At 57.6% G+C, this 26,632-nt stretch overlaps 1 protein-coding gene across 2 annotated transcripts in view; it reads left to right on the forward strand.

Annotated features, from left to right (window-relative positions):
• The first annotated feature begins 3,264 nt into the window (after positions 1–3,264).
• Positions 3,265–26,632, forward strand: part of UNC13A (unc-13 homolog A) — a 45,148-nt gene continuing 21,780 nt past the window's right edge. For both annotated transcript variants that reach the window (XM_077122164.1, XM_077122165.1), the window contains exons 1-13: positions 3,265–3,360; positions 8,930–8,959; positions 9,308–9,407; positions 10,718–10,835; positions 13,275–13,398; positions 13,806–13,879; positions 14,165–14,219; positions 14,717–14,752; positions 18,869–19,076; positions 23,632–24,186; positions 24,471–24,579; positions 25,252–25,298; positions 26,506–26,581. In XM_077122164.1, the coding sequence (XP_076978279.1) occupies positions 3,339–3,360; positions 8,930–8,959; positions 9,308–9,407; positions 10,718–10,835; positions 13,275–13,398; positions 13,806–13,879; positions 14,165–14,219; positions 14,717–14,752; positions 18,869–19,076; positions 23,632–24,186; positions 24,471–24,579; positions 25,252–25,298; positions 26,506–26,581 (1,554 nt within the window). In that variant the 5' untranslated portion in view covers positions 3,265–3,338. The remainder of the gene's footprint in view (positions 3,361–8,929; positions 8,960–9,307; positions 9,408–10,717; positions 10,836–13,274; positions 13,399–13,805; positions 13,880–14,164; positions 14,220–14,716; positions 14,753–18,868; positions 19,077–23,631; positions 24,187–24,470; positions 24,580–25,251; positions 25,299–26,505; positions 26,582–26,632) is intronic.

Raw genomic sequence — 26,632 nt, forward strand, 5'->3', positions numbered from 1 at the left:
TTACATACAGCAGATATCTCAGAAAACTTCTCATGACCAAGAACTCAAACCAAATGACATAAACCATTTTCTTCAATTCTTACACTGTCATTTATTTTTTAGAGGAGCAGGTAAGAAATTTATTAGATACACATGTAAGAGGACACATGGGCACTGTCACAAGTAAGGAAAGATGGAGGGCAAGAGGCCCTTACACTGCGACTTTAAACAAACTTTAGATGATGATACAGAAGCCGCAGTATCTGACCACAGACAGGGTGGTGACCCTTTACCTGGAGGAAAAATCCCAGTGACTGACAGCAATATTTTTCCAGGTACAAAGTATATAAACGAAGCCCAGATGAGGCAAACAAAAAGTCAAAAACTGGTAGACATGCAAGGATCTGAATGAACCTGTGGGACATTTGGTGAGGTAAAATAAGCCAGAAACAAAAAAACAATTATTTTACGGTCTCATTTAGAAAATGCTTATAAAAAAACAGGGGCCTAGATTGTAAGCTCTCATAGCAGTCACATTTAGTCCAGAGTGGTAATTATTATTTCTGGATTTTGAGAGGTTGTTGTATATATGTATAAACTGGTATTCAGAGATAAGAATGAAGCCAACCAGGTAAGATAATTCAGAATACAGGGGTAAGGAAAACATTGTCTATATTTTATAGCCACACCTACTCTTTGAGACCAAAGGAAGAAAGGATTATTTTGTCCAGAATCTAAATGTTCTGTAGCACATAATCTAACTCAACCTGTGTAGATAGATCATTTAAACAATTCAGACACATGGGGCCCAGTATAAGAATGAGGGCTTTTAATCCTGTATAGCTCAATGTAATGCCTGGAAACATCTTAGAGGATACTAACCAGATAATCAAAAAGTGTTAGCAAAGTCCCCTGAGGGAGGGGAGAAAGACTATGAAACTATTAAACTTTACTATCAGGGAATCCCCGATACCGTGTCAAGCTTTAGGGACACCCAAATCAATAGGCCATGCCCTAAATCACGAGGCTCACCCTTATGAAGCTTGTGTAGGTAGTGGAGAAGCTTAGACTACCTATAGGATGCGTAAGAGTTACTTCTGGAGGACCTCTGTTGCTGCTCAGATGTGGCCTCAGTCTCTCTAAGCCTAACTCTGCAAGTGAAATCAGTGCCCTCCCCCTACGTGGGACATGACATCCAGGGGTGAAAGTCTCCCTGGCGGCATAGGAGATGACTTCCAGGGATGAATCCAGACCTGGTACTGTGGGATCAACAATTCCATCCTGACCAAAAGGGGGAAAAGAAGTGTATTTAATAAAGTATCAGTGGCAGACAGAGTTCAAATAGAGTCGAGAGGCTACTCTGGAGGTTGCTCTTACACAAGCTTCAGGTAGACCTTGCTACCTATTATAACCTGCCAACCCCCAACCAGGACCATTCCAGCCAATCCTAAAGAACACCTAGGGCATTATATGAGATTCTAGAAAGATTCCATGCTCTAGGGTAACTTTCCAGATGCCTACAACCTCCAGATGGGTCCCTGGACCAGACAAGTCCTGAAACCTAGCCCAGCCTCTCCAGAACATCAGACAGTTCCATCTCCCTACCCCATAGTATGGACCGCCTCTTCCAACATGAAAAAGTCAAAATGGGCAGAGCCCAAACACCCCTAAAGAGAGGGATGGAAAGATCGAAGGTGATAGTGGAGTTATACAGAGAAGGTCAGGTTTAACAAACTAATATGCTACTGAGTCATTGTATTGATGTTTCTTTTAGTCTCCAGTGTCTTAGAGCAGCTAGAAGTAAAACCTAAAATTGTGGAATTGTAACCCATGCCAAACCCTGAAATCTGCTCTACAATTAATTGTCATGAGTGCTTTGAAATTTATTGCTTTTTGTATATATGTTTTTCCACAAAAAGTCATTGGTGGGTGGTGCAGTGGTCGCTCAGTGGCAGAATTCTCATCTGCCATGCTGGAGACCCAGGTTTGAATTCCAGAGCCTGCCCATGCTAAAAAAAACAAAACAAAACAAAAGTCGATTGTGATGATAAACCATATTAATTCCTTCTAGCCTCCTATATTCTGGAGCAGCTAGAAGGAAAAATCTGAGAGGATAGTATGGTAGCCTGTGACAAACTCTGGGGTCTGTCCTACAATTTAAAAAGTTAAAAAAAAAAAAAAAAACTTGATAGAGTTGTAAATGTATTTAAGGTATCTGAAAAAAAATAGGAGTTAAAAAACAACGTCCAAGGTCGCGCTTTTGAACACTAGCTGCATGGGCCACCATCTCTGTGCACACTTCGCCCCTTATGAAGCTGCTTCCTGTTTGCTGGGGAGACGCTATCTCTGCTCCTGCTCTATACTGGGATACTAGCCCCTGGAGCCACCCAACTGGATTGAGGTGGGGAGAGGTGGGCAGAGCTGAGCTGGGGTCAGGGCAGGACCTGAGCAAGGGATCTGGGCTTGGGGAGTCCAAAAAGCAGGGTAGAGACTCCTTTGGGGCAAGTCAGGGAACGCTTCCTAGTGGAGGGGATTCTATTGCACTGGGCATTGCTGGATGAATAGGAGTTTGCCCGTGTTTTAGTTTCCCAGCTGCTAAAATAAATACCATACAAGGGTATGTTGTTGGCACAGGGTTTCAGAGCCTAGATTTGCTTCCTTCAGGGGCCGGTATCTTCTGGCTGCGTCCATCTTTCTGGTCCCTCCGTTTTTCTACCACATGGTGATGCATATGTCGGTTTCTTCTCCTTTCCCTTCTGGGTTCTGTGGACTTCCAGCCTCTAGCTGTTTCCTATGGGTCCTCTCTGCCTGAATTTCACTGGGTTTATAAAGGACCCCAGGAATAATCCAGATTAAAGCCCGCCCTGTGGAACAGCTTCAAGAGATCTTATTTACAACAGGTCCACACCCACCACGATGTGGGCACAGGTCCGCACTGGTTCACGGTTCACTCCACCTCGGGGGTCACACAAGGGGCGAGGGTGGGCGCCCCTGTGAGCCAGCCACAACTGGGAGAGAGCGAGGCAGCGACGCGGGGCCCCGAGTTCGCGGAGACAGAGCCACCGAGGCCAGGGAGAGAGAGAGAAATTGAGGCAGCCGGAGGAGGACAGACTGTCGGGGACAGGACGCCCCCCGCACCGCGCCGGGCCCTTTAACGCCCCCCCCCAGCCCGGCGGCCCTCCCCCCCCCCGTCCCCGCCCCCGCCCGCGTCGGCGCCGCGTCGGGAGCTGTCCGCGCCCCGGTGCTGAATCAAGATGGCCGGCGGCGGCCAGGTCCCGGCGGTGCCCCTGCCCAGCGGCAGCTGAGCCCGCCCCGAACCCCGCGCCCCAGCCGGCCCCGGCCGCCGCGACCCCGGAGCCATGTCTCTGCTGTGCGTTGGAGGTAGGAGGCGCGGCTGGGGCGGCGGCCCGCGTGGACGCGGACTGACTCCGGAGGCGCAGCCCGTAGAGAGGCGTGGGCTCGCGGGGTCCTGGTGGCCGCAGCCGGGGTTCGTGTGGCCACGGCTCAACGCGGAGGGCCGTGTGGACGCGGGCTGGGACCTGGGCTCCATCCGGTCTACACTCGGGGTCTGTGTAGACCGGGCTGTTAGGGAGTCGGCGTGGAGGGGGCAGGGTCGGGAGCTCCGGGGCATCCCGCGGGCGGCCGGGGGGTCCGGGCTGGGCGGGGCGCGGGGCCTCGGGATGCGGACGCGGCACACAGCCCGGTGTGGACGCGGGAGGGGTTCCGAGGCTGGGCACCGAAGATTTGGGCACGAGGGGGCTGGGGCATCTGGCAACCGCGCTCTGGGGTCCCCGAGGCCCAGGGTGTCCAGACCCCTCCCGGCGTCCACACCGGGCTGTGGTTCGGGACTGGGGGTGCTTTTCCGGTTAACCCTTTCGCCTCCCGAGGGGCTGCTGGGGCAACGGCCCGTCGCCCGCCCCTCCCCCTTCGCCGTCCCACGCGCAGGGAGCCGACCCCCCGCGGGCAGCGGCCCGGACGCTCCCCCGATCCTCCCTCACCCCCACCCTGCGCGGAGGGGCACAGATGGGGGCAGCTATTTTGGGGCCAGAACGCCATCTGCACCGAGGCCCACGCCCAGGCCTCGTTCCGCGTTGGGGGGCGGGGGGGGGCGGAGAGAGACGCGGAGGGGGTGACCCGCTCCGCCCTGTACTCGGGGGCCGCGGTGGGCGAGAGGCCCGCCCATCACGTGTTGAGGGCCCTCCTGCTGAGAGCTCAGGCTCTGAGAGACCTCTGGCAGCGGGGGGTGGGGGTGGGGTGCGGAGGAGGGGGGCGGGGGGCTGCGGACAGGCACCGGTCTTCCGAGGTCGGAACCTGGGTCTTGAGCGCGGGGCTCCGTCCCCCTTCCCTGCACCCCCTCACAAAGGCAGGGGCAGGGGTGGGGGGTGGGCCCAGCTTGAAACGTCCGGCTACGGGAGACCTTGGGCCGCGGGTGTGTACCGTGGGTTTGGGTGTTGGTGAGCGGAAGCCGCAGCTGTGCCAGGGCCCGGGAACCGCCCCCGGCGGCCCTCCCTCCCCCCCCCCCCCCCCCCCCGCCTGCTCCATTCACAAACCCGGCCCCCCCCAGCCCGCGGTGCCTTCGCGTGTGCAAATCGGGCCGCGCAGGGCCGGTGTGGACGCGGCTGTTCTTAAAGGGACAGAAGCCTCTGTGCTGCCCCCTGCGACTCCTTTCCCAGGCTTGCTCTGGCCGGGAGAGGCTGGGGGTGGGTAGGGGAAGGCGGCAAGATCCAAAGTCAGCGCACCCAGCTCCCAGCGTCCAGGCTCTGGGCAGCCTGTGGGGTTAGGGGGTGGGGGGTGGGGGGTGGGAGGGCCAGAGGCGACTCCCATTCAACCCCACCGTGTAGGCCTGAGGGGACTCCCCTCCTCTGTGTTGCTGAACCGCCAGGCACTTGGGGGTGTGGCTGGGGGGTGTCCCTGGTGGGTGCTCCTGGTGACCCCCCCCTCTGCTGCCCCCCCACCTCCCACCCTCCCATTTGGTCTTCTGAAGGTTCACCTGCTGGAGGCTGGGCAGGAATCTCATCCTGTGACGCAAAGGGAGGCGCTTGGGCTGTGGGGGGGCAGTGGGGGGCCCTGGGAGGGGGGAGCGGGGAAGGGGGTGGGTGGTGCTAGGATCTGTGGATCTGACCAGGAAGGAGTCAGTGGAGTCGGGGGTAAAGGGCTGAGGGTTAGGGGGAGGCGCTATGAAGACCCCTGGGGGAGACCAGGAAGGCAGGGGTGGTCTTGGTGGGGGAGGGGGCGGGAGTGGAGGAGGCCAGATGGTCTGCATGGGCGCTGAGCTCATACTTGGGGGTGAAGACAGCACCTGCCCCCCAGCCAGGACACCTCTTCCCCCCTGCACCGGGCGCCTGCACCTTCACCCCCACAATCCACAGGACACGCGAAGGTGCCACACACAGACTCACATGCCTGGGCTTGCACACGTGTGCACACATGGTCACACACAGGCCTCTGCATGCATGCAGGGTCCATGTATGCATGATGTGTGGGCCCTAACACACCCACCCCTCCCAAGAAACGTGTGTGCACAGCAGCACGCCTGGAGGCTGGACGCACCCCCCACACACACATGCCTGGGTGTGTCAGGAGCTGCTTCCAGGCCTCAGTCAAGCTACGGGCTCACCCACACCACACACTTGGCAGCACACCTGTGTGCACGTGTAGGCAACGAGCAATACACCTGGCATACAACCACGTAAGGCACTCACACCCCAGCACGTGGGTTTCTAGCGAACGCCTACCTGCCAGCCCCCACATTCCTGAGGCCACAGATGCCAGCACCTCCCAGGCAGCCACGCCCCCCACGCATGGCCTCACCTGCAGGCAGCCTCCCTGGACACACACCTGCCTGCCTGGCACCAGCACGCACAGCTCACCCTGTACACACCCGGCTTGTGTTCCCCCCCTGCCCCCCATTTCTCTGCCGTGTCCCGGCAGTGCCCTGAGGCTGTGAAGGCCCCCCAGACCCTTCCCGCATCCATTCCTGTTTATGCCAATGTTCAGGGCACACCTGCTGGCATCCAGCTGCTGGTATCAGCGGGGTGGGGAAGGCACAGGGCTGAGGGGGCAGGGGAGAGGCGGCCACCCCTGCTGTGTCTCAGATGAGGGAGAAACAGTGAGGCGAGGACGTGAGTGCTGAGGCCTGATGCGCCGCAGGCCCAGGGAGGCCGCATGGGGGTGATGGGTGCGGGCCTCAAAGCTCAGCCTCGGGCATCCGGCCCACGAGCCCGCCTTCTGTGGGCCTACCTAGCCTCTGGGCAGCCCAGTTCACAGACAGGGAATGGGGGCTGAGGGAGGCTCAAGAACTTTCCTGGAATTATAGAGCCAGTCGTGGAGCTGCCTGACTGCTTAGCCTGCTCTGGCAGCGGCTCAAGCCTCCTCTCGGCTCCCAGTACCCGAGACCCCCAAGTCCCTTCCCTGGGGTGAGAATCTGCCCCCATCGTGGACCCACCTTCCTCCTTCCTCCACTCAGAAAACAGGCACCTGCTCTCTCCCCCTGGCTCAGCTGCTCGGCACCCCTTCCTCAGGCCTCTGGCCCCCACCCTGGGGTCGGCTCTGATGGTCTCCAGCCCCCCAGGCCCTTCCCCCAGGGGCCTCCCTTTCCACACCCATGACTTGCTCTGCCGCTCTGTCCTCTTGGCCCTCAGTTTCCCCGTCTGAGGAATGGGCCCTGCCAGTGCCCACCACCTGGTGTGCTGGAGGTGGGCAGTGGGGTGGGGCCCGAGGCCTGGGAGACGCTCCAGAGGGAGCCAAAGGAAGAGCCCCCAGGGGGCCTCTTTATCACCAATGTAAAAGCCTCTGAGAGGGGCGGGTGCGGGTCACCTCCTGAGTGACCACTGCGCTCCCAGGCTCAACAGGGGCCAAGGAAAGTCCCCAGGCCCCCGGGCAGGGGGGCCCCAGTTCACCAGAGCCCAAGAGGGGGAAAGGCATTCTTTCAGGGAACACACTTTGTGAGCACCTACTGTATGCCACGCCTTTTCCCAATGGCGAGGAAAGCAGCACAGACAGAAATCCCCCCCCAGTCCCCCAGGACCTGGCACATCCCCAAGAGCAGGGTCCAGTCAACTAGAGTCCCCGCCGCCTATAACCCAGCCGAATAGGGCAAAGCAGTAAGGAGGCGGGAGCCGCGGGGATAGCAGAGGATGATAGAGGGGGCAGGGGAGGGGGGGAGGGGAGGGGGCAGGGGGAGGAGAGGGTGAGCCAGCCGCCCCTGCCTCTGCTCCCACTGCGGTCGGGCAGCATGGCGGGCGCGACAGGGCATCCTCCCCCCCGGGGACCCTCCCCTCCTCAGCGCCGCCCGACCGGCCCCCCCTCGCCGCGCTGTCCGCGCTGTCCCGGCCCTGGGAGCCCGCGTTATAAATAGCCGGGTGCTTGTGATCCGGAACCCGCGGGGGGAGCGCGGCGCTTCCGCCCTGGTGACCCCGATACCGCGGCGCGGGGGCGGGGATGTGCCGGCCGCGCGACACGCGCCGCTTGGAGGGAGCCCCTCGCTTCCCCGCGCCCCCCTTCCCGCGAGTCCCTCCGTCCCCATGAGCCTCCCGCAACCCCGCCCCTCAGTCCCCGCACCAATTGAGTCCCTCCCCTTCCCAATCCAGCCCCCCAGGAGCGCTCCACCGGACCCCCTCTGCCTGAACCCCGTCCCCTCCCTCTCTGCCGCTCCTCGCCGCCTTGAGCCCCAGAGGGACCGGGACCCCTGCATAGGTTGAGGCGGGCCTTCGCCTCGCGAGCCGCGGGTGCCTTAGGGGAGGGGCGTCCCGCCCGCCCTGTGCCTGGGGAGCCCGCCGGGCGCTGCGTCGGGTGCTGCCCTCCGGGAACCCCTGGATGGCTCCTCCCCAGCGGGTTCAGAGCCGTCCAGGGCTTTTCCGCCGCCCCACCCGGGGCTTTCGTGAGATACAAGCGCGGGACACAGCTCGGAGGGGCGGGACACCTATGGGGGGAGAAACAGCAGAAACCGCGCTCGCGCCAGAGATACCCGCAGCCTGCGCCGGGCCCCGGAAGCCCCGAGGCTGCGAGCGGTCGCGGGCTGCCTTCGGGGGCGGCGGTTGTGCAGACGCGGGACCTCTGAGCGCGGGCGCCGCCGCCAGGCCCCGGTGCACGCCGCCGCCAGGCCCCCATGCGCGCCGCCGAGCTGTCTAGTCTCCCGACGAGAGGGGGGGCTAAGTCAGCAGCCCCCCCCCCGCAGGGCTCTTTCCCTTTCTTTTCCTCACCTGCCTCCTGTCTGACTGTCTGTCTCTTTCCTTATAGGGAAACCAGTGAGGTGGCCTTGGGTCCACCCTAAGCCAATTTTAACTAAGCATAGCTTCTGAGATCCCATTTCCAAATAGGGCGCATTCCTGGGACCTGTGTGTTAGAACTCGAGCTATTTGGGGATATGGTTCCATCCACCACCATCACCCAAATAAACAGAAACTTTATTTGAACAGGGAAGAGGCAGAAGGCAAAGGGGCCGTGGAGAGGTGCGGTGGGGGCTGGGGGTGGGCAAGTGTTGGAGTGGGCAGCAGGTGATGGAGAAAGGTGCCAGCGCGAGAAATATTGGAGGTGAAAGTTTCACATGCCCTGAGAAAAGCCAGGAGAGGCTGGCACCACTTCCACAGCCCGGGACAGTAGAGTGGCCCGGCTTGCAGGCAGCGCTTCCCTTCCAGCACAGCAGCCCCTGCCCACCTCCCTGCGCACCAGTGGCCTGGTGGGGGAGGGTGTCTTCGAGGTTGTCAAGCCCCTCCCACCCTCCTCCTCTTCCTCAACTTTCCTCCTTCCTCTGCAACAACCCTGGAGGGCTTCATGTAGGAGGCAGGATGGGGATAGAGGGGGTGGGGGGACGGGCTGCTGGCAGATTCGCTCCCCCATGCCTGCCCATGCGCCCGTCTGATAGCCCCCCTCCCCCTCTGCCTGCCTCCCTCCTCTCTCTCTGCCTCTCTCTCCTCCCCACCTCTCCCCTCTTTTCTGTCTCTCTCCACAGTCAAAAAAGCCAAGTTTGATGGGGCCCAAGGTAAGTGGCCTCTCTTCCTGCCTTGTCCTGTCCTGTGCTGTCTGTCTGTCTTCCGAGAGAGACCCTGGCCGGTTCCCCTTCCCAGCCCCGCGCCCCCATCGCGGGAGGCCCGGCAGGGGCGAGGCTTGCCCTGCGCTGAGGGTCCTGGGAGAAGCGAGGCAGAGGGGCCACGGGGGTCTCACCTCCTCCCAGGGCCCCTCTCCCGGGCTTCCCGCTGTGCAGCCGGACAGTGTCATCTCAGGGCGGACCCATCAGGCTCCCGGACCACCCCCCCCAGCCTTTAGTGCCCCTGGGGCGGGCCGAGGCGCACTGGGGATACCCAGGCTGACTGCACTGTCGCTGCTGCAGAGAAATTCAACACCTACGTGACCCTGAAGGTACAGAATGTCAAGAGCACGACCATCGCCGTGCGGGGCAGCCAGCCCAGCTGGGAGCAGGACTTCATGTTGTGAGTCCACCTGTCTCCCTCCGTGCACCCCCGTGCCCCCCCACCCCCGTTCACCTGCCACCACGCCCACCTCTGCATGCCTCCTGCAAGAGGCCCAGCTCCTTCTCACCCCAGGGCCTTTGCACAGGCTTTCCCTGTGTCCCGGGTTCAACCGTGTCACCTCCTCAGGGAAGCCCTCCCTGACCACATCCAGGCTGCAGTCTCGAGCATCTTTCTTCCCCAGACTTTGGCCCACCTGTTGTTTTCGTTGTCTCTGTGATTTCTGGGAGCATTTTGCCCCCTCCCCCTGGACTGTGAGCTCCAGGAGGGCAGAGGTGGGTCTGACTCTGTCCCCACTGTGACCAGGCACAAGGGGGTGCTCGGTCAATATTTGCCTCATAACTGACCACTGGATGATCCAGACCCGACCCTCCCCGCTAGAGGCCCCCATCCTCACATCCACCCCCACCTGGTGGTGTGATCCGCAGCCCCATGCCCCGTTCTAACGCTTTCCATGCATCGGTTAAGCCTGTTCTGCCCACAACCTGCAAGGACCATGCTGTCGTAACTCCCATCTGACAGACGAGGAGATGGAGGCTCAGAGAGGGAAACCCACCTGCCCAGTGTCACACAGCCTGTGCACAGCGCTGGGACTTGCACCCAGGCAGCCCTGGTCCCTGGCTCTGCCCCCAAATGCCCTGGTGGGGTTGGTCAGTGGTGGAGGTGACGAGAGGCCCCCGAGCTGGGAGGCTGTGAGCAGAGGAGAAGAGAGGTCCGGGGGGGCTCCCAAGGCCGAAGGACCAGGTCACGGCCAGCAGATACACTCAGGGAGCGGCCGTTGATGTTGGTCAATTCAGTGAACTGGCCATTCACCGAGATCCCCCCAAACTAGCTATTTCAGGGTGGCCGCAGGGGCTGCAGAGCTTGGAGGTGGGGCCGGGCTTGTGTTCAGGGCTAGGTGGGGATGACACTTGGAAGGAGGGCAGTGCCCCAATCACTCTTGTCCTGGGGCCACGGGGAGCTACAGCAGGTGTGGGAGCCTCTTCGTCACTCACCAGATTGTCAGGGGCTAAGGGTTCAAGGAAGGACCAGGCAGGTAACATCTGTCCCTGCTCCTTCCTTCCTGGCTTGGATTCTTGGTGTTGTGAGATGCTGAGCTGGTAAATCCTTCCTCCGGGCCTCAGTTTCCCCTCTGTGAGCCACTGTGTTGCCTTGTTTCATCGCTCTGGTTTGGCTAGAAGAGGAAGCTCTGGCTTCATCTAGGCCAGGGTTTGCTGTGTGTCCTCAGGTGAGAGAACTGACCTCTCTGAGTCTCCCTTCCCTCTCCACAGTGAGATAAACCGGCTGGACTTAGGGCTGACCGTGGAGGTGTGGAACAAGGGACTCATCTGGGACACGATGGTAGGCACTGTGTGGATTCCACTGCGGACGATCCGCCAGTCCAACGAGGTGAGGGGGGCAGCCCCGGGAGTGGGGGGCAGAGACCAGTGACCTAAACAAGATGACCTCCCATGTCCTGACAATGTCTGCATGGACAGCCACGCCTGCTGTCACAGCTCCAAAGTTGCTGGGCCCTGGGCTCCTTCCATAATCTTTTTGCCTTTGGCTTCTACCTCATGGCCCCAAATGGCTGCTTGAGGCTCACCATTACATCTGCATTCTAGCCTGAGGGAGAAAGGCACAACCCTCATGGCAAGTCACTCACATCCTGCTGTCCGGAACTCAGGTGGCTCACTTAGCTGCAAGGGCATTTGGGAAACATAGACTTAAACTGTGCTGGGTGGGTCCAGCTGAAAACTGATAACTTTGGAAATTGTGGGTAACTAGCCTTTTGTGCTCCTGGGGGCAGCAGCAGGAGTCACAGCAGCCCCGAGAAGGGAAGGGGATGAGAAGGAGGCCCCTGACCCTTCCAGGGGGTGTTCTCCTCCTCACTGCACAGCCCAGCCCCACCCCAGCCTCCTGCCTGGGCCCTGCACCACCTTTTTTTTTTTTAATTTATTAATTTAAAAAATAAGAAACAAAATAAAACATACATAATCAGTAATTCATAATATCATCACCTAGTTGCATATTCATCATTTCTTAGAACATTTGCATTAATTCAGAAAAAGAAACAAAAAGACAATTGAAAAAGAAATGAAATGAACACAGGAAAGAAAAAAAAAAGATTATACCTATCATACCCTTTACCCCTTGCCTTCATTGATCACTAGCATTTCAAACTAAATTTATTTTAACATTTCTTCCCCCTATTATTTATTTTTATTCCATATGTTCCTCTCATCTGTTGACAAGGTAGATAAAAGGAGCATCAGACACAAGGTTTTCACAATCACACAGTAACATTGTTACAGTTGTATCATTATTCAATCATCCTCAAGAAACATGGCTACTGGACACAGCTCTACATTTTCAGGCAGTTCCCTCCAGCCTCTCCATTACATCTTGAATAACAAGATGATATCTACTTGATGCATAAGAATAACCTCCAGGATAACCTCTCAACTCGGGAATCTCCGCCATTGACACTTTAGTCTCATTTCGTTCTTGCCCCTTTTGGTTGAGAAGGTTTTCTCAATCCCTTGATGCTAAGTCTCAGCTCATTCTAGGGTTTTTCTCAATCCCTGCACCACCTTTTTAAAAAAATATATTTTTTGTTGTAGCAAAATAAAATTTCAATGTCTTAACCGTCTTTCGGTTTGCAATTCCGCAGTATGAACTGCAAAATTAATTACCTTTGCCACCACCCATTACCGACGCTTTTTTGTCACCCTAAACAGAGACCCTGCGCCCAGGCAGGGCTCCCCTCCCTGCCCCTCAGCGCCTCAGCCTCTGGTCTCACATTTGGGCCCCTGTGGGTCCCTCACTCAGCCGCCCAGGGGGCCAACGTCCCCATGGGACCTGGTCCTTTCACACGTGGCTCCTTCAGCTCCTCCTGGCAGCTGGTAGAGCCCACGATGCAGGCCACACTCTGCTTATCCGTGCATCTAAAGACGGCGCGGCTTCCACCTTGGCCATGACAACTCTGGGGCGCCAGTCCCTGCCCCTCTCAGTTCTTTGGGGCACACGCCAGGAGGGGGTACCGGGTCACAATAGTTTGGGGGTTCCTGAAAATTTAAGGGTAGAATCGCACCCCGTGCTCTGCTCTCCACCCCCGGCAGACCCTCCGGCAGGCTGGAGGGTTCGGCGGCTGCTGAATCCCCGCTCACGCCGCCCCTCCTGTTCCTTCCCACCCAGCTTGGTTGCCCCCTCCCCCAGGGAGCCCTCGTTAAGCCGCCCCCTCCCTCCCCCGGGCCCAGCCCTGTCCCCACGAGCCTGGGCACCCGGCTCTGTGTCCCGCCGATGGCAGTGCACGGAGGCCAGGCTGGGGTCCTGGGGACCTGGTGTCACCCAGGAGGGGCTCAGTATAAAGGAGGTTCCGGGGGTTGAAATTCAATGAATGAATAAAGCGCTGCAGTGGTTCAGGTTAACAAGACCAAAATTTCCTCGTTGGCCCCTGAAGTGGGTGGAAGGGCTGGTCCCGTGGGGCGGGATGGCCCATACAGGGGACCCCAGAAAACAGCTGCTTCCCCAGCCTCTCCCCAGGGCTGCAGAAGGTAGAGTCCATGGGAGAGGATTCCCTTTTGAGAAATAAACTGAGGGTCAGAGTGGACCCCAGTTGCTTGAGGATGCACATTCCTGAACTGTGGGGGGACAGGTCAAGCATGTGGGGTTTACCCTGGATTTGGGGGTGTGGGGGCCATGTAAGGCTGGGGCGGCCCCTGCCTGGGCCCTGGTTCACCTGGCACCCACGGCCCTCGGGCTCAGGGTAGGGGTGAGGTGGGGACCAGCCGGCAGCTGAGCAGCAGTGCCTGGGCCGGCCCCCCTCACTGTGCCCCCCGCCCCCAGGAGGGCCCCGGAGAGTGGCTGACGCTGGACTCGCAGGTCATCATGGCAGACAGTGAGGTCTGCGGCACCGCACACCCCACCTTCCACCGCATCCTTCTCGACACTCGCTTCGAGCTGCCCTTGGGTGAGTGGGGGACACAGAGTCCCTCGAGCCACAGCCCCCGCGAGGCCGGGAGAGCATCAAGTCCAGCGGGGGGCAGGCAGCCCTGACCCGTACCCAGCACAGATGCTGCAGCCCTGCAGGACGGGGACAGGGAGACAGATAGGGAGATAGGCAGACAGACAGCAACAGAGACAAACACAGAGTCAGAGAGAGACACACACACAGAGACAGAGATATAGAGACCAAGAGACAGAGGGACAGAAGGACAGAGGGACAGAGGGACGGACCAGGAGAGAGAAGACAGGCTGGGATGTGCAGAGTCTCCCTTGTGCTCCTGTCCCGCCGTCCATTCCCAAGCAGCTGGGGGGCTCTTGGGCTGGGGGCGCCCCCCTGCCCCCCTTGCTGAGCCCGGTGGGTGGGGCCTGCAGACATCCCGGAGGAGGAGGCGCGCTACTGGGCCAAGAAGCTGGAGCAGCTGAACGCCATGCGGGACCAGGACGAGGTCAGCCCGAACCCCCGGGCCCCCCACTGCAGGGCTGCTCCGCCCCCAGCCCCGGGCCCCCCCCACCTCAGCTGTGTTGTCCCAGAGCCAAGACCCTCTGGGGGGCCTCCTGGGACACAGCGCGCCATCCCCCCTCTTCCGCCTTTCCTAGCCCTTTCGGCCCCTCGGCTGCTCTCCCACCCGGAGTCCTTGCACCCCTCTCGGTCGGGGCAGGATTTGGGGTATGGGTGGGGCAGGGTGGCCATCATGGCGCCCCATGACGAATCCTATCTCCTGCGACCCCAGTTCTCCTTCCAGGACGAGCATGACAAGCCACTCGCTGTTCCCAGCAGCCAATGCTGTGAGTCCCCCGTCACCGCCGCCCTTCCCCCAGCCCCCCAGGACAGGGACTCAGAGGGGTTGTGGACAGCAGAGGAGCCCTGGCTGCTTCGAGTCCCGCCTCCCCGTGAGGGAGCCGGGAAGCCCCGGGCACCTCTGGTCAGGATGTGTGTCACAGAGTCGCTCCACAAACCCTTCAAGGGCAGCGGGAGAGGAGGCGGCCCGAGGGTCTCAGGCCCCGCGTTTGCCTCCTCCCACCATGTCTGCTGGAGACCAGGCCCGTCCTGGCCCCCCCGGCTCCCCGGTCCCCCCTGAGCCTACCTCATGGGCCGAGGAGGTGTCTCTCCACATCCTCCAGGCAGGCCAGAACAGTGCCTCACGCCCCCTCCCCTCCAGCCTCCGGGCGCTGGGAGGTGGTGACGGGGCTTGGGGGGCCAGGAGACCCCTGTCCCAGGCCTCTGTGCCCCCCACTTCCCGGGGTGGGACGGGGCCTTCACCACCTGTCCCTGCTCTTTGCAGGCAACTGGGGCTACTTCGGCTGGGGAGAGCAGCAGAGTGAGTACCTGCCTCGCTGCCCCGTGACCCCCAAGGGAGGCGGGGCCTGGGAGACTGGGGCTGGGCAGGGGGTGCCGGGGCCTGGAGCGGGGCCTGGGGCTGGAATTGGGCCTGGGGAGGGGGGCTGGGGCCTGGAGTGGGAGTGAGGCCTGGGGCTGGGGTTGGCCTGGGGTGGGGGTGGGGTGGGGCCTGGGGCGGGGTGGGGGCCGGGCTGCTCCAGGCTCCAGGGCTCCTGCTCTGCCAGGCAGCACGCTTGGCTGTCTGCTGGGGCTGCCCCCTCCACTCCCATGGACGACTTCCCCCCAACTGTGACCCCCTCCTTCTTGTCTCCCCATCCTCCAACTGGACGTGGGCCCCAGCTGAGGGGGCCTCAGGCAACTACTACTTCCCCAGAAGACACCCTGACACCTTCCCCTGTTGTCCCTGGGAGGCCCCCCACTGTCCGTCTCCTCTGGGGAGCGGCTCTCCCTCCCTCATCTCCAGATTTTCTAGAGAAATCTAGGCCTGGTTGAAACCACAAGTCCCCTCCGCTCTCCCCAGACCCTGAGCGACCAGTTTGGCTAAAGCTTATAATTGGGCCAAAATTGGAATATTTTGTCAAAACAGTGGCCAAAGTTATTTAGCTGGGCCTGGTTAATCTGGCAAAACAATATTTGTAAAAGGCAGACCGTCTGGGCAAGAAAGCAAAGTCGTCCCCTCGCAAACGACCTGCTCACCCGAGGACAGCACCAGTAAAATAATAATGTGGAACATGTGCATCGGGGAAGGGGCCCGTGAGGCAGAAGCGGATGGGGGGCTGGCAGGGGGAGAATCCGGCCCCACTGGCAGCTCGCCCCACACTTTGCGGGGGTTGACCAGGCTTCTGGACCCCCAGCTCAGGTCCTTCCTGTTCAGAAGGTCGAAATCGGTCAGGATGATTTAAAACCCATTTTTAAAAATCATATTATATTGTGTAATACCATATATGTATATATGAACGCCATAGACCCAGAGGGCACTGTGACAATTAGTTGATTTCAGAGTTTGGCAGGGGTTACAATTCCACAATTTTAGGTTTTTACTTCTAGCTGCTCTAGGATACTGGAGACTAAAAGAGGTTATCAGTTTAATAATTCAGTATCAATCTTCATTTGTTAAACCCGACCTTCTCTGTATAACTCCTCCATCACCTTTGATCCTTCTCCCATTCTCTAGGGGTGTTTGGGCTCTGCCCATTCTAACTTTTCCATGTCAGAAGGGTCTGTCACTAATATGGGGTAGGGGGATGGAACTATCTGATGTTCTGGAGAGGCTGGGCTAGGTTTCAGGATTTATCTGGACCAGGGACCCATCTGGAGGTTGTAGGTTTCTGGAGAGTTACCATAGTGCCTGGAACCCTTGTAGAATCTTATATATTGCCCCAGGTGTTCTTTAGGATTGGCTGGAATGGTCCTGGTTGGGGGTTGGCAGGTTATGACAGGTGGCAAGGTCCACCTGAAGCTTGTGTAAAAGCAACCTCCAGAGTAGCTCTCAACTCTATTTGAACTCTCTCTGTCATGATACTTTATTAAATACACTTCTCTTCCCCCTTTTGGTCAGGATGGAATTGTTGATCCCATGGTGCCAGGGCCAGGCTCACCCCTGGGGGTCATCTCCCACATTGTCAGGGAGACTTTCACCCCTGGATATCGTGTCCCACATAGCAAGGAGGACAATGATTTCACCTGCAGAGTTGGGCTTAGAGAGACTGAGGCCATATCTGAGCAGCAGAAGAAAAATGCCGCTGTCCGGTGTGGTGTGGGGCTCTGCTTGTGTAACAGTTGGGGCGCCGCGGGCTGCCCTAAGGACACCCTGGGGGGCTTACAGCAGACACGTGCTGTCTGGGAATCCCCGGCCTGGAGGTGGGCGTGGGCAGGGCCCCCGTGTCCCGGCTGTGCAGTGTGCCAGAAATGGGTGGGCGTTTGTCAGGGAAATCCCGAGGCTCCAGGGCACGTTATCAGGCACGGGAACATCTATGTGGGTCCCCGTCCCTGGGGAGGCGACATCCCTGCTCCTTCACCCAAGACGCTCTCAGTCCTGGCTCGCTTGTCCCCGGCATTTCTGTCCCTGAGCTCCCGCTTCTCTTTTCGGGAAGGCCTTGGGCAGGGTGCAATGGGTGCGTCCCCACTGCGTGGGGACAACCCAAGTGAAAGGGCATGCCCGAGGCCGGGGTGCAGGAACAGGCTGGCCCGGGGCACGAGGCTCGCCTGCGGCCCCCCACGTGGCCATCCCTCTGTCCGTGTCCACACGTCTGCTTGGAGGAGACGAGAGACCCTGGATGGAAGCCTGTCCTCGCCCAGTGACTCTCCTCTTACCCAAGCCCATGGAAACACCTCTTCCCAGGACGGTCTGCTCAGGGGCCCCGCAGGGGTGGCGCCGACTACCCCCACTCAACTTAAGGAAGCCCCTTTTGTTGTCGCTAATGTCATCAGTTTTCTAATGGCGTCAGCTAATAGAGGGATGCTTATTATTCCAAAGAAAGTTTCTCCCGACATAGACAGCCTATTTCTTCAGAATGACAGATTTGATGTATGTCCGCATCAGCTTTTGCCTGAGTTGACGGCACACAGTACGTCAAGTGGTGTTGGTGTATCCTGGGAAGGGGAAAAAGAGCTTGTAGGTCACAGTGGTTCAAATCGAGTCAGAAATCTGTCCTACGTTGGGAAAACTTTTCTAGCTGAGAATGGATTTAAAGGCAAAATAACTTAGAGAACAGTCCAAATAACTTTATAGATGAAGGACAAAATTAATTTTAAATCATTCACCACATTAAAAAATTGTGGACCTCTTTTTTGAATATGCAGAAACAGACACGTATAGAAACATAGATAAGTAAAAAAAAATAGGGGAAATGAGCAAAAAAGACTTAAAAGCATAGAAAGCTGCAAACCACACCCCTGGGTGTGAACTCTCCAGTAGGCTAATTCCAGGCCTGAGCAGAAGCTGGGCCACCCCGGGGGGCCAAGTTTCATTCTCAGCTGGTTCATTTTCAGCTGAATCCTGGCTTTGTAGCTAGGTCAAGTCCCCCACCCCCACCCCAGCTGCCCCAGAGGCCCATCCAACCCGCTCGTGGTCTGACTTTCCGGGGTCTGGGATTTCCTCTGCTGATTTCCCTTTTTCTGTATTTTTCAGGCTTCATCCATGGACCACATTTTACCTTGCTTTCTGAAATAAAGATAGCTGCATCATTCTTTTTAATTATAGAAGTAATGTGTATTGTAAAAAGAGTTTTCCCGAAGGTACAGAAAGGAATAAAGTGGAGAAAAGGGCAGTACCCAGTTATCCCTCCACCCTGGTGTGCTGCTTTTAGGGTTTTTACTTTTTTTAAGCTTTAGGTTTTTTTGTTTACTAAGAAAACCAAACCAAAACAATCATCCTTTCATTTGTACTGTGGACACTTGAAATTTGGCAGCTCCCTCTCACCATGCTCCATTTTAGCATTAGAGCCTGCGGCGGGTGTTGCAGAAATGAGTTCCTCCTCTGTGGGAGACGGCATTTCCCCCACGGTCCCTTCCTTCTGCCTGTGCCGCTGGTTTGGGCCTGGGGTCCCACCTGTCGAGTGCACAGGGTACATTTCCAAGAATTAAAGGCATTTACTCCTCCTTGTCCTCCGGAACTCGGCCCAGCTTACTCCAAGTGCTTGCATACCTCTTCTTATGGGGGGCTCGCTCCCTGCTGGAGAAGCCCTTCTCATGTTCAGAGGACCCTGACTTGGCAAAGCTTGCCTCACATTTGAGCCGGGGGATGCCTCTGAATCCCCTGATCTTCCTCATGCAGTAGGGTCCACCCCGGCGCCAGACTCCAGGTCCAGGCTGACCACATGGGGCAAAGCAGGGTTTTCCCCTCCCCCCTCTAAAGCCTGTTCCTCCACCCAAAGCCTGGGAGAGTGTCCCGCCCAGCCCGCGGCCCCCTCTGCAGCCCCCAAGCCCCGTCCCGCTGCCCCGGGTGCCCCGTCCCCCACTCTGCGCCCTCCCTGCCCCCCATGCGCCCCCTGACCTTACCCCTGCCTCCTCCGTGCCCCCCCATGCGCCCTCCCCATCATGCGACCCCTGACCTTACCCCTGCCTCCTCCCTGCACCCCCCACTCTCACCCTCCAGTCGATGACCCCGACAGCGCCGTGGACGACCGCGACAGCGACTACCGCAGCGAGACGAGCAGCAGCATGCCGCCGCCCTTCTACACCACGTCGCAGCCCAATGCCTCGGTGCACCAGTACGCGGTGCGCCCCCCGCCCCTAGGCGCGCGGGACCCCCACCGCGGCTCCGGGCACAGCTACGAGGACTTCTCGGAGCCGCGAGCGCTCAGGTAGTTGGGGGGGGGGGGGGCGCGCTCAGCCTCCTGCAGGGGTGGGGTGGTCCAGAGAGCGGTGCCCCCACCCCCGGGGGGATGCGGAGCCCTTTCTTCACCCAAAATCTTGCAAGGAAACGACCGCGGTTTTGGCTGAAGGAAGAGGCAAGATGGAGCCCTTGAGCAGCTCCCCTGGAATCTGGGGGTGCCTCGCACTAAAACACCACTGGTCGCGTGTCTCTAACGGGGCGCAGGGAGGCAGGAGGTTGATGGGCGCCACCCAGCCCTGGCCCCACTCTACCAGCGGCCATCCCGGAGCCCAGACCTGCAAGGCGGATGTCCCTGCCTGACCCAGCGCTGGTCCTTAGGCCCGATGCGGCCGCCCCATACACCTGTGAGTGGCCCCTGAGCCAGTGGCCTTAGGTGAAGGACAAGTAGTCGCTGCCCTGGCTCTTCTCCTCCTCTGGATGGAATAAAGGTGGGAAAAGCGGGGCACAGAGAGGTTAAGTAACCAGCAGGAGGTCACACAGCTGGAAAGAACGGGGAAGGACAAGCATTTGCTCTGGACCTGCAGGTGCCAGGGAGATGCCTGCTGTGGTTTTTGGTCACTGGGCCTCGTTCAGAAATATTTCCACCACCACCACCACCCCGACCCCCCAAGAATACGGCTCCTCCCAGGATGAGTGGATGGAAACTTTGAGTACTTGGTACTCACTTGGTGTTGAATGTTCATACTTCAATTAATATGCAAAAAAAAGGCTCAGTTCACACACTCAGTTAGGGCCCCTGTTAGGGCAAGAGCCCCGTCCTCCCATTGCCCCTGCCCCCCACTGCCCCCTGCGCCCCCCTCATGTCAGGGCCACAGCCAGGGTGAGCCAAGGGAGGCATGTGCCTCGAGGACAAGCCTGCAGGGGCACCAAAACTCACTCACATGAGAAGTAAGATTTTAACACAGTATTTAGTTTAAAATTTTTTTTAATTTTTATTACAGAATTTGTAGGTATACTGAAAAATCACGCAGAAAACAGAGTTCCCACATACCCCTCGCACACGCAGTTTTCCCTGTTATTAACACATACAGCATATAGCATAATTATGCATATAGCATAATGCACAGATTACCTTAGTGCTCATGGTTCTATGATTTCCTAAAATGTTATTGGTAATACATTTACAACCGAAATTGCCCCCTTTGACCACAGTAAACACAATCTGCAGTAGGGTTAGTTACCTCCACAACGCTGTGCTGCCATCTCCGCCGTCCCCTAAGCTTTACCACCCTATCCCCTTCCCCACCGGACCCTGTACCCTGAATTCTGGCTTCTGACAATGTGAACTTGTTTTTTTTAATGGTTTCATGTCGGTGAGACTATGCAATTTCCCGCCGGACTATTTCACTAAACCTGCTGTCTTGAAGGTTCATCCAAGTCGTTGCATATGAGCTGCTTTCCTACTTATCACATATTTAAATACATGGTTTGTTTACCTGTTCACTTGCTGGCGGACACTTGGGTTGCTTCAATTCTCTGGTAATTTTCAGTAATGCCACTGTGAACATTGGGGTGAAAATGCTTTCCCTTCTCTCGGGTCTATACCTGGAAGTGGGTTGCAGGTGATATGTTCGTTCCACTCTCAGCTCTCCTCCAAGGCTGCCCATGTTTCACTTTCCCACCAGCAGCGCACAGGGTTCCTCTTTCTCCACATCCTCTCCAACACCTGTTCTCCCCTTTTTTTTAATAGTAGCCGTTCAGTGCGGGGTGAGATGGTATCTAATTACAGTTTTCAATTGATTTCCCTAGTGGCTAATGATGTTGGGCATCTTTTCTTATGAGTATTGGCCACTTGTATATCTTCTTAGGAGAGATTAGACATTCAAGTCCTTTGCCCATTTTAAACTTGAACTGTTGTTGAGGTTAGGATTTCTTTATATACTCTGGATATTAGACCATGTTCAAATAGATAGTTTCCATATATTATATCTTTTTACTTTCATGATGAAGTCCATTAAATGTTTTTTATGTAAATGAGTTCCCACTTACTTGTTTTTTATTTTGTTGCTTGTGCTTTGGGGCAAAAGTCTATGAAGCCAGTGCTGAATACAGTGTCCTGACGGTGCTTCCCTACGTTTTCTTCCAGGAATTTTATGGTTCTGGTTCTTGTGTTTAGGTCTTTGATCCTTTTGAGTTGATTTTTGTGTATGGTGTGAGGTAGGGGTCCTCCTCTTAATTGTAAATGGACATCCAGTTCTCCCAGCACATTTGTTGAAGGGACTGTTCTCTCCTCATTGAGTGGTCTTTGCCTCCTTGTAAAAAACCAGTTGGCCATGAATGTGAGGGTTGGTTTCTGAGCTGTCAGTTTGATTCCATTGGTCTGTGCCTCCCCTTGTGCCAATGCCATGCAGTTTGATTACTGTGGCTTTGTAATAAGTTTTAAGATGGAGAAGTAGAGTCCTCCAACTCCATTCTTCTTTTTCAAGATGGCTGTGGCAAAAAAAATTTTATCCTTGCAGGTGAATTTGATGATTGGCTTGTCCATTTTTCAAGGAGGGTGTTGGAGTTTTGGTTGGGACTGCATTCAGTATGTAAATAGCTTCAAGTGGAATTGACATCTTAACAATATTTAGTCTTCCAATCCATGAACATAAAGTGTCCTACCATTTATTTATTTAGGTCTTCTTCAATTTCTTTCAGCAATGTTTTGTAGTTTTCTGTGTACAAATCCTTTATATCCTTGGTTAACTTTTTTCCTAGATATTTGATTATTTTAATTGTTATTGTGAATGGAATTTTTTTCTTGGTTCCCTCTTCAAATTGTTCATTACTGGTATATAGACATAATACTGATTTGGGGTGTTGATCTTGTACCCCGCCACTTTACTGAATTTCTTTATTAGCTCTAGGAGTTTTGTTGAGGATTTCTTCCAGATTTTTGCATGTAAGATCATGTCATCTGCAAGTAGGAAAAGTTTCACTTCTTCCTTTCCAAATTGTATTCTTTTTATTTCTTTTTCTTGCTTGATTACTGTGGCTAGTACTTCTAGTGTGATGCTGAATAACAGTGGTGACAGTGGGCATCCTTGTCTCGTTCCCAATCTTAGAGGGAAAGCTTTCAGTCTCTCACTGCTTGCTATGGGTTTTTCATTTATGGCCTTTATTTTGTTAAGGAAGTTTCCTTCCATTCCTAGTTTTCTGAGTGTTTTTATAAAGAAGTGGTGCTGGACTTCATCAAATGTCTTTTCCGCATCAGTTGAGACCATCTGGTGGTTTTCCTCCTTCATTCTGTTAATGTGTGCATTATGTTGATTGGTTTTCTGATGCTGACCCACCCTTGCATACCAGGGATAAATCAAATATGCTGTTGGATTCAGTTCACTCATTTTTGTTGAGGAGTTTTGCATCTGTATTCATAATGGATATTAGTCTATGTGCAGTATTTTAAAAATCTCCAATGAATGCAAAAAAATTCATGATTGAAAGAAAAATTCCAAAAAGCGTGAATTTTGTTGCATGGAAATTATGCTTTGATATTTACTTGAAATCCATGTGACCCAAGTACCGAATTTTAAATGAAGACAGGTCTGCACCACATGCACATGGCTGGTCCTTGCCTGGTAAGTTGAATCTCTTGGCAAGGAAAGCCGCAGCAGTGCACTGGGCGGTGGCTGTGAAAGGCTTTCCCAGAGCCATCTCTGTCCAGGTGGGGAGGGCGGCAGGGGCAAGTGGGCAGCTCTGCTGGTCCAGGCCGCCGGGACCCCTGTGGTCAGCTCTTGCCCTAGAGCCTCGGCCTGGCTGTGACCCTCCCAATGCTGGCCACACCAGAGGGGGCAAGCAGGGACAGCCAGGTCTGGTCCGCCTGTGCCCTCCGGCTGTGGGGCTGACCGTGGGGGCCACGGGGGGCAAGCTGTCAGGGGACTCAAGGCCCCGGCATTTCCCTGTGGTCTTGATGAGTGCAATCAAGGCTGCCTATGGGGGTATGGGGGGGTGAGCTCCCCGGGTGGGGGGGGGGTGCCTCAGCCGAGGAAGTCACATTTCAGCAGGCAGCAAGGATGAATGGGGCTATGAGGTGGGAAGGGGTTTCCTGTGGGAGGAACAGTGAGGGGCTGGCACAAGGGGCCAGTGGGAGGTGGGGAAGCCGGGCACGGCACGCACTGGGGAGCCATGGTCGGTTAGGAGCAGGGGAGGCATGTGGTTAGGTTATTTATAGCTTTTGAACTGCTCCTCCCTGCCCCCTGTGGCTGCCGTGGGAGACAGGGACTGACCGGACAGGAGTGGAGGAGCCCCAGGAGGAGGCAGTGGTTGCGGGGGGCGGGGCGCGAGGTGCGCATTTCCCGTGGAATGGGGGGGTCTAATCCAGGGCGCAGGTCGGCGCGGGGCATGGAGGGCCGCGGCGGCCACGTCTGGGTCTGCAGCCCCAGGTCCCCCGCCGGCGCGGCCCTTGTGGCTGGTGTTCTCACCAGCGCGGGGCCTTGGCGTCCAGCTCCTGGTATAGGGCGCGCGGGGCGGGCTGGGCTTGCGGTCGGATGCTCGGACGCGGGGCTATGCGTCCCCACCCTGAACCCTGACTCGCCCCGCAGCCCCACGGGCAGCAGCCGGTACGCCTCGTCAGGAGAGCTGAGCCAGGGCAGCTCGCAGCTCAGCGCCGACTTCGACCCGGACGAGCAGAGCCTGCAAGGCTCGGAGCTGGAGGAGGAGCGGGACGGCGACTCGTACCACTCCTGCCACAGCTCGGTCAGCTTCCGCAAGGACTCGCCACGCTGGGACCGGGACGAAGAGGAGCTGGAGGAGGAGCTGGAGGACTCCCTGGAGGAGGAGGAGCTGGAGGAGGAGGAGGAGCTGGAGGAGGAGGAGCTGGAGGAGGAGGAGGAGCTGGAGGAGGAGGAGGAAGTGCCGGACAGCAGCGAGCTGGCGCGGGGCGGCTACACGGAGCGTGAGCACGTGGCCGTGGCCGAACCCAAAGACTTCAAGCGTGTCAGCCGCCCACCGCCCGCCCCCGAGAAGGACGACAGGGCCGCAGCCGCGCCCGCCGAGGCTGTCGATGTGGCCCAGGCGCCCCCCGAGCCAGCCGCGCCCGAGGAGGGGATTGCGGCCCAGCGGACCCCCGAGCCGGAGCCCCCCAAGGCAGAGGAGAGGTACCGGGAGGGGGTCAGGAACAGTCACAAGGGCAAAAAGTCGGAGTGACTTCAGGGGGCGTGAGGGACCAGAGGTGTTCACAGGGTCATGGGTGTATGGGATGGAGGCCAGAGGGGGTTCGGGGGCAGGAGGGGGTCCGATGACCTGCAGGGGTCTTGGGAGCATGAGGGGGACGCAGGCTTCCGGGGCGGGGGCTGTCAGAAGAGCATCCAGGACTCTGGGCAAACGGGCCACAAAGGGTCACAGGGGGCTGGCCGGATAGCCACCCTGGGCCCTGTCTCAGTTTCAGGCCGCGAGAGGCTGAGGATGGCCAGGAGGGGCGGGACTCCATATCCAGGGCCAAGGCCAATTGGCTGCGCGCGTTCAGCAAGGTGCGGCTGCAACTGCAGGAGGTGAGTGAGCGCCCCGCCCCGCCCCACTCGACCACGCCCACAGTCACGGCAGGCCCCGCTCTACAGCTCATGCGACGCCCATCACGCCCCCACAAACCCTGCATCCAAACCGGCCTTTCCCAGCTATGCCCACACCCAGCCTGTCACTGCCCACGCCCACTCACCTATGCCCCTCCCGACTCCCCCCTTGGTCCACTTCTCCAAGCCACGCCCCACGATCAAGACCCCGCCCACAAATGGCTGGTCACACCCACACAAGCCTCCCAGCCACGCCCACTTCCCAGCCTCACCGTGCCTATATCCACCTCCACCCCCTACCCCAGTACAGCCTGGTCCTTCCATGGCCCCGCCCCTGCCTGCCTGGCCCCGCTCCTGGCCCGCCCCAAACCTGGGCTTTGCAACTGGGCGGCAAGGAGAGGCGACCCGAGGTCTGGGGCTGAAATCAGGCTAGATAGAGGTCACAGCTTCAGTGATGTCGGGGTCATGTTCATGGTTAGGAACTTCAGTCAGGGCTAGACCTGACAGACAATTCCGAGGACCGCTGTACAGCCTCTCTCCCCCCCGAGGGACAGACTTAAGCCCAGGGAACACCCACCTCTCCCCAGAGACCCACGGCCTGAAGGGGCAGGCAGGGGCGGCCACACTGACCACATCTGTCCGTTCATCCTGCAGGCCCGGGGAGAAGGAGAGATGTCCAAATCCCTGTGGTTCAAAGGCGGGTGAGTGGCGAGAGTCGGGGTTAGAGGACGTCTTGAATCCAGAGCCCAAGGCCGGTTTGCCCAGAGCCTGAGCCAGCACGGGTGGGAAGGGGGGTATTTACCCCGGGGGGGGGGGGCAGCCCCAGCTGAATAAAGTCGCAGCTCTCATAAGGCCATTTACAGCTGGGGAAACTGAGTCCAGTACCATGAGGGCCATGACAAAGCCACTGACATAATTCAAGCCCATTTCCCCTAGAAGTCAATGTAACGTAAAGGAGAGACCCCATTCTGGCCCCATAAATCTACAGACTGGAAGTGAAATTTTTGCTTTGATTTGGCTTGTAATTTTCTCAGATTATGGCTGCAGTTGCTGGCTCAACAAGAGTCATTCGGCCTTAAATGGAGCATTTTATTATTTCTAACTTCTGTTCTTAAATTCCTGGGTGTTTGGGGTAGTTTTTTCCAGCATTTGGATGATGAGGTTAGAGGTTAGAGGATGCAGAAGAGATTATTAAGTTTCAGTAGCAGCAGGGCAGTGACCTGCGTCCCTCCGACATCCTTGGTAAACAGACGCAGGGAGGCAGTCGCTGGAGCAGGGCTCCCTGCAGGCGGTGCCTGTGAAGGAAACAAAGACAGGGCTGAGGAGCTGCAGGCCTCGCCTGAGCCCACGGAGGGGAGTGGTTAGGAGCATGGGCAGCTCCCCAGGGTTTCTTCAGCATCATCAGCCACCAGGCTTTTCTCTCACTGGCCGCTGGGACCCCTGGCAGGCAGGCACACCTGAAGCCCTGGGGCAGGGGTGCAGGCCAGCAAAAGGGAGGTGCCTCAGGTCACCCAGCAGCCCTTCCCATTCACCAGCCAGTCACACCTTCCAGGGCAGAGCTAAAATATGCCACGTGCCCGATTTTAAGCATGTATGTTTCACATTCTATATTACTTCAAGTTTTCATTAAATGTGGGTGACCGCCCTGTCTCCCCATCTCCGAGATGGGGACACAGAGGCTCAGGGAGGCTGAGCGGCCTGCCCCCTCATTGGCTGAAGTCTTGGGGGGCCGACCCCATGCCTGTGTGTGGTCTGAGGGCTGCACCCCTCTTTGTGTGTGAGGTGGGGGGGACTACGTCCAGTGTCATCCCCCCATGTGTGAGGTCTGGGGGGGCTGCAACCCTGGGGTGAGGTGTGGGGGGCTGAGCCCCTGGGAGGGTCAGCGCCCCATGCCCCCTGTGCCTGCAGCCCCGGCGGCCTCATCATCATCGACAGCATGCCGGACATCCGCCGGCGGAGGCCCATCCCGCTCGTGAGCGACCTGGTGAGTGCGGCGCAGGGCAGGGACAGCTGCCCGGGCAGCATGGTGGCTCTG

The sequence above is a fragment of the Tamandua tetradactyla genome, chromosome 11 (assembly GCF_023851605.1).
Source record: "Tamandua tetradactyla isolate mTamTet1 chromosome 11, mTamTet1.pri, whole genome shotgun sequence".
NCBI lineage: Eukaryota > Metazoa > Chordata > Mammalia > Pilosa > Myrmecophagidae > Tamandua > Tamandua tetradactyla.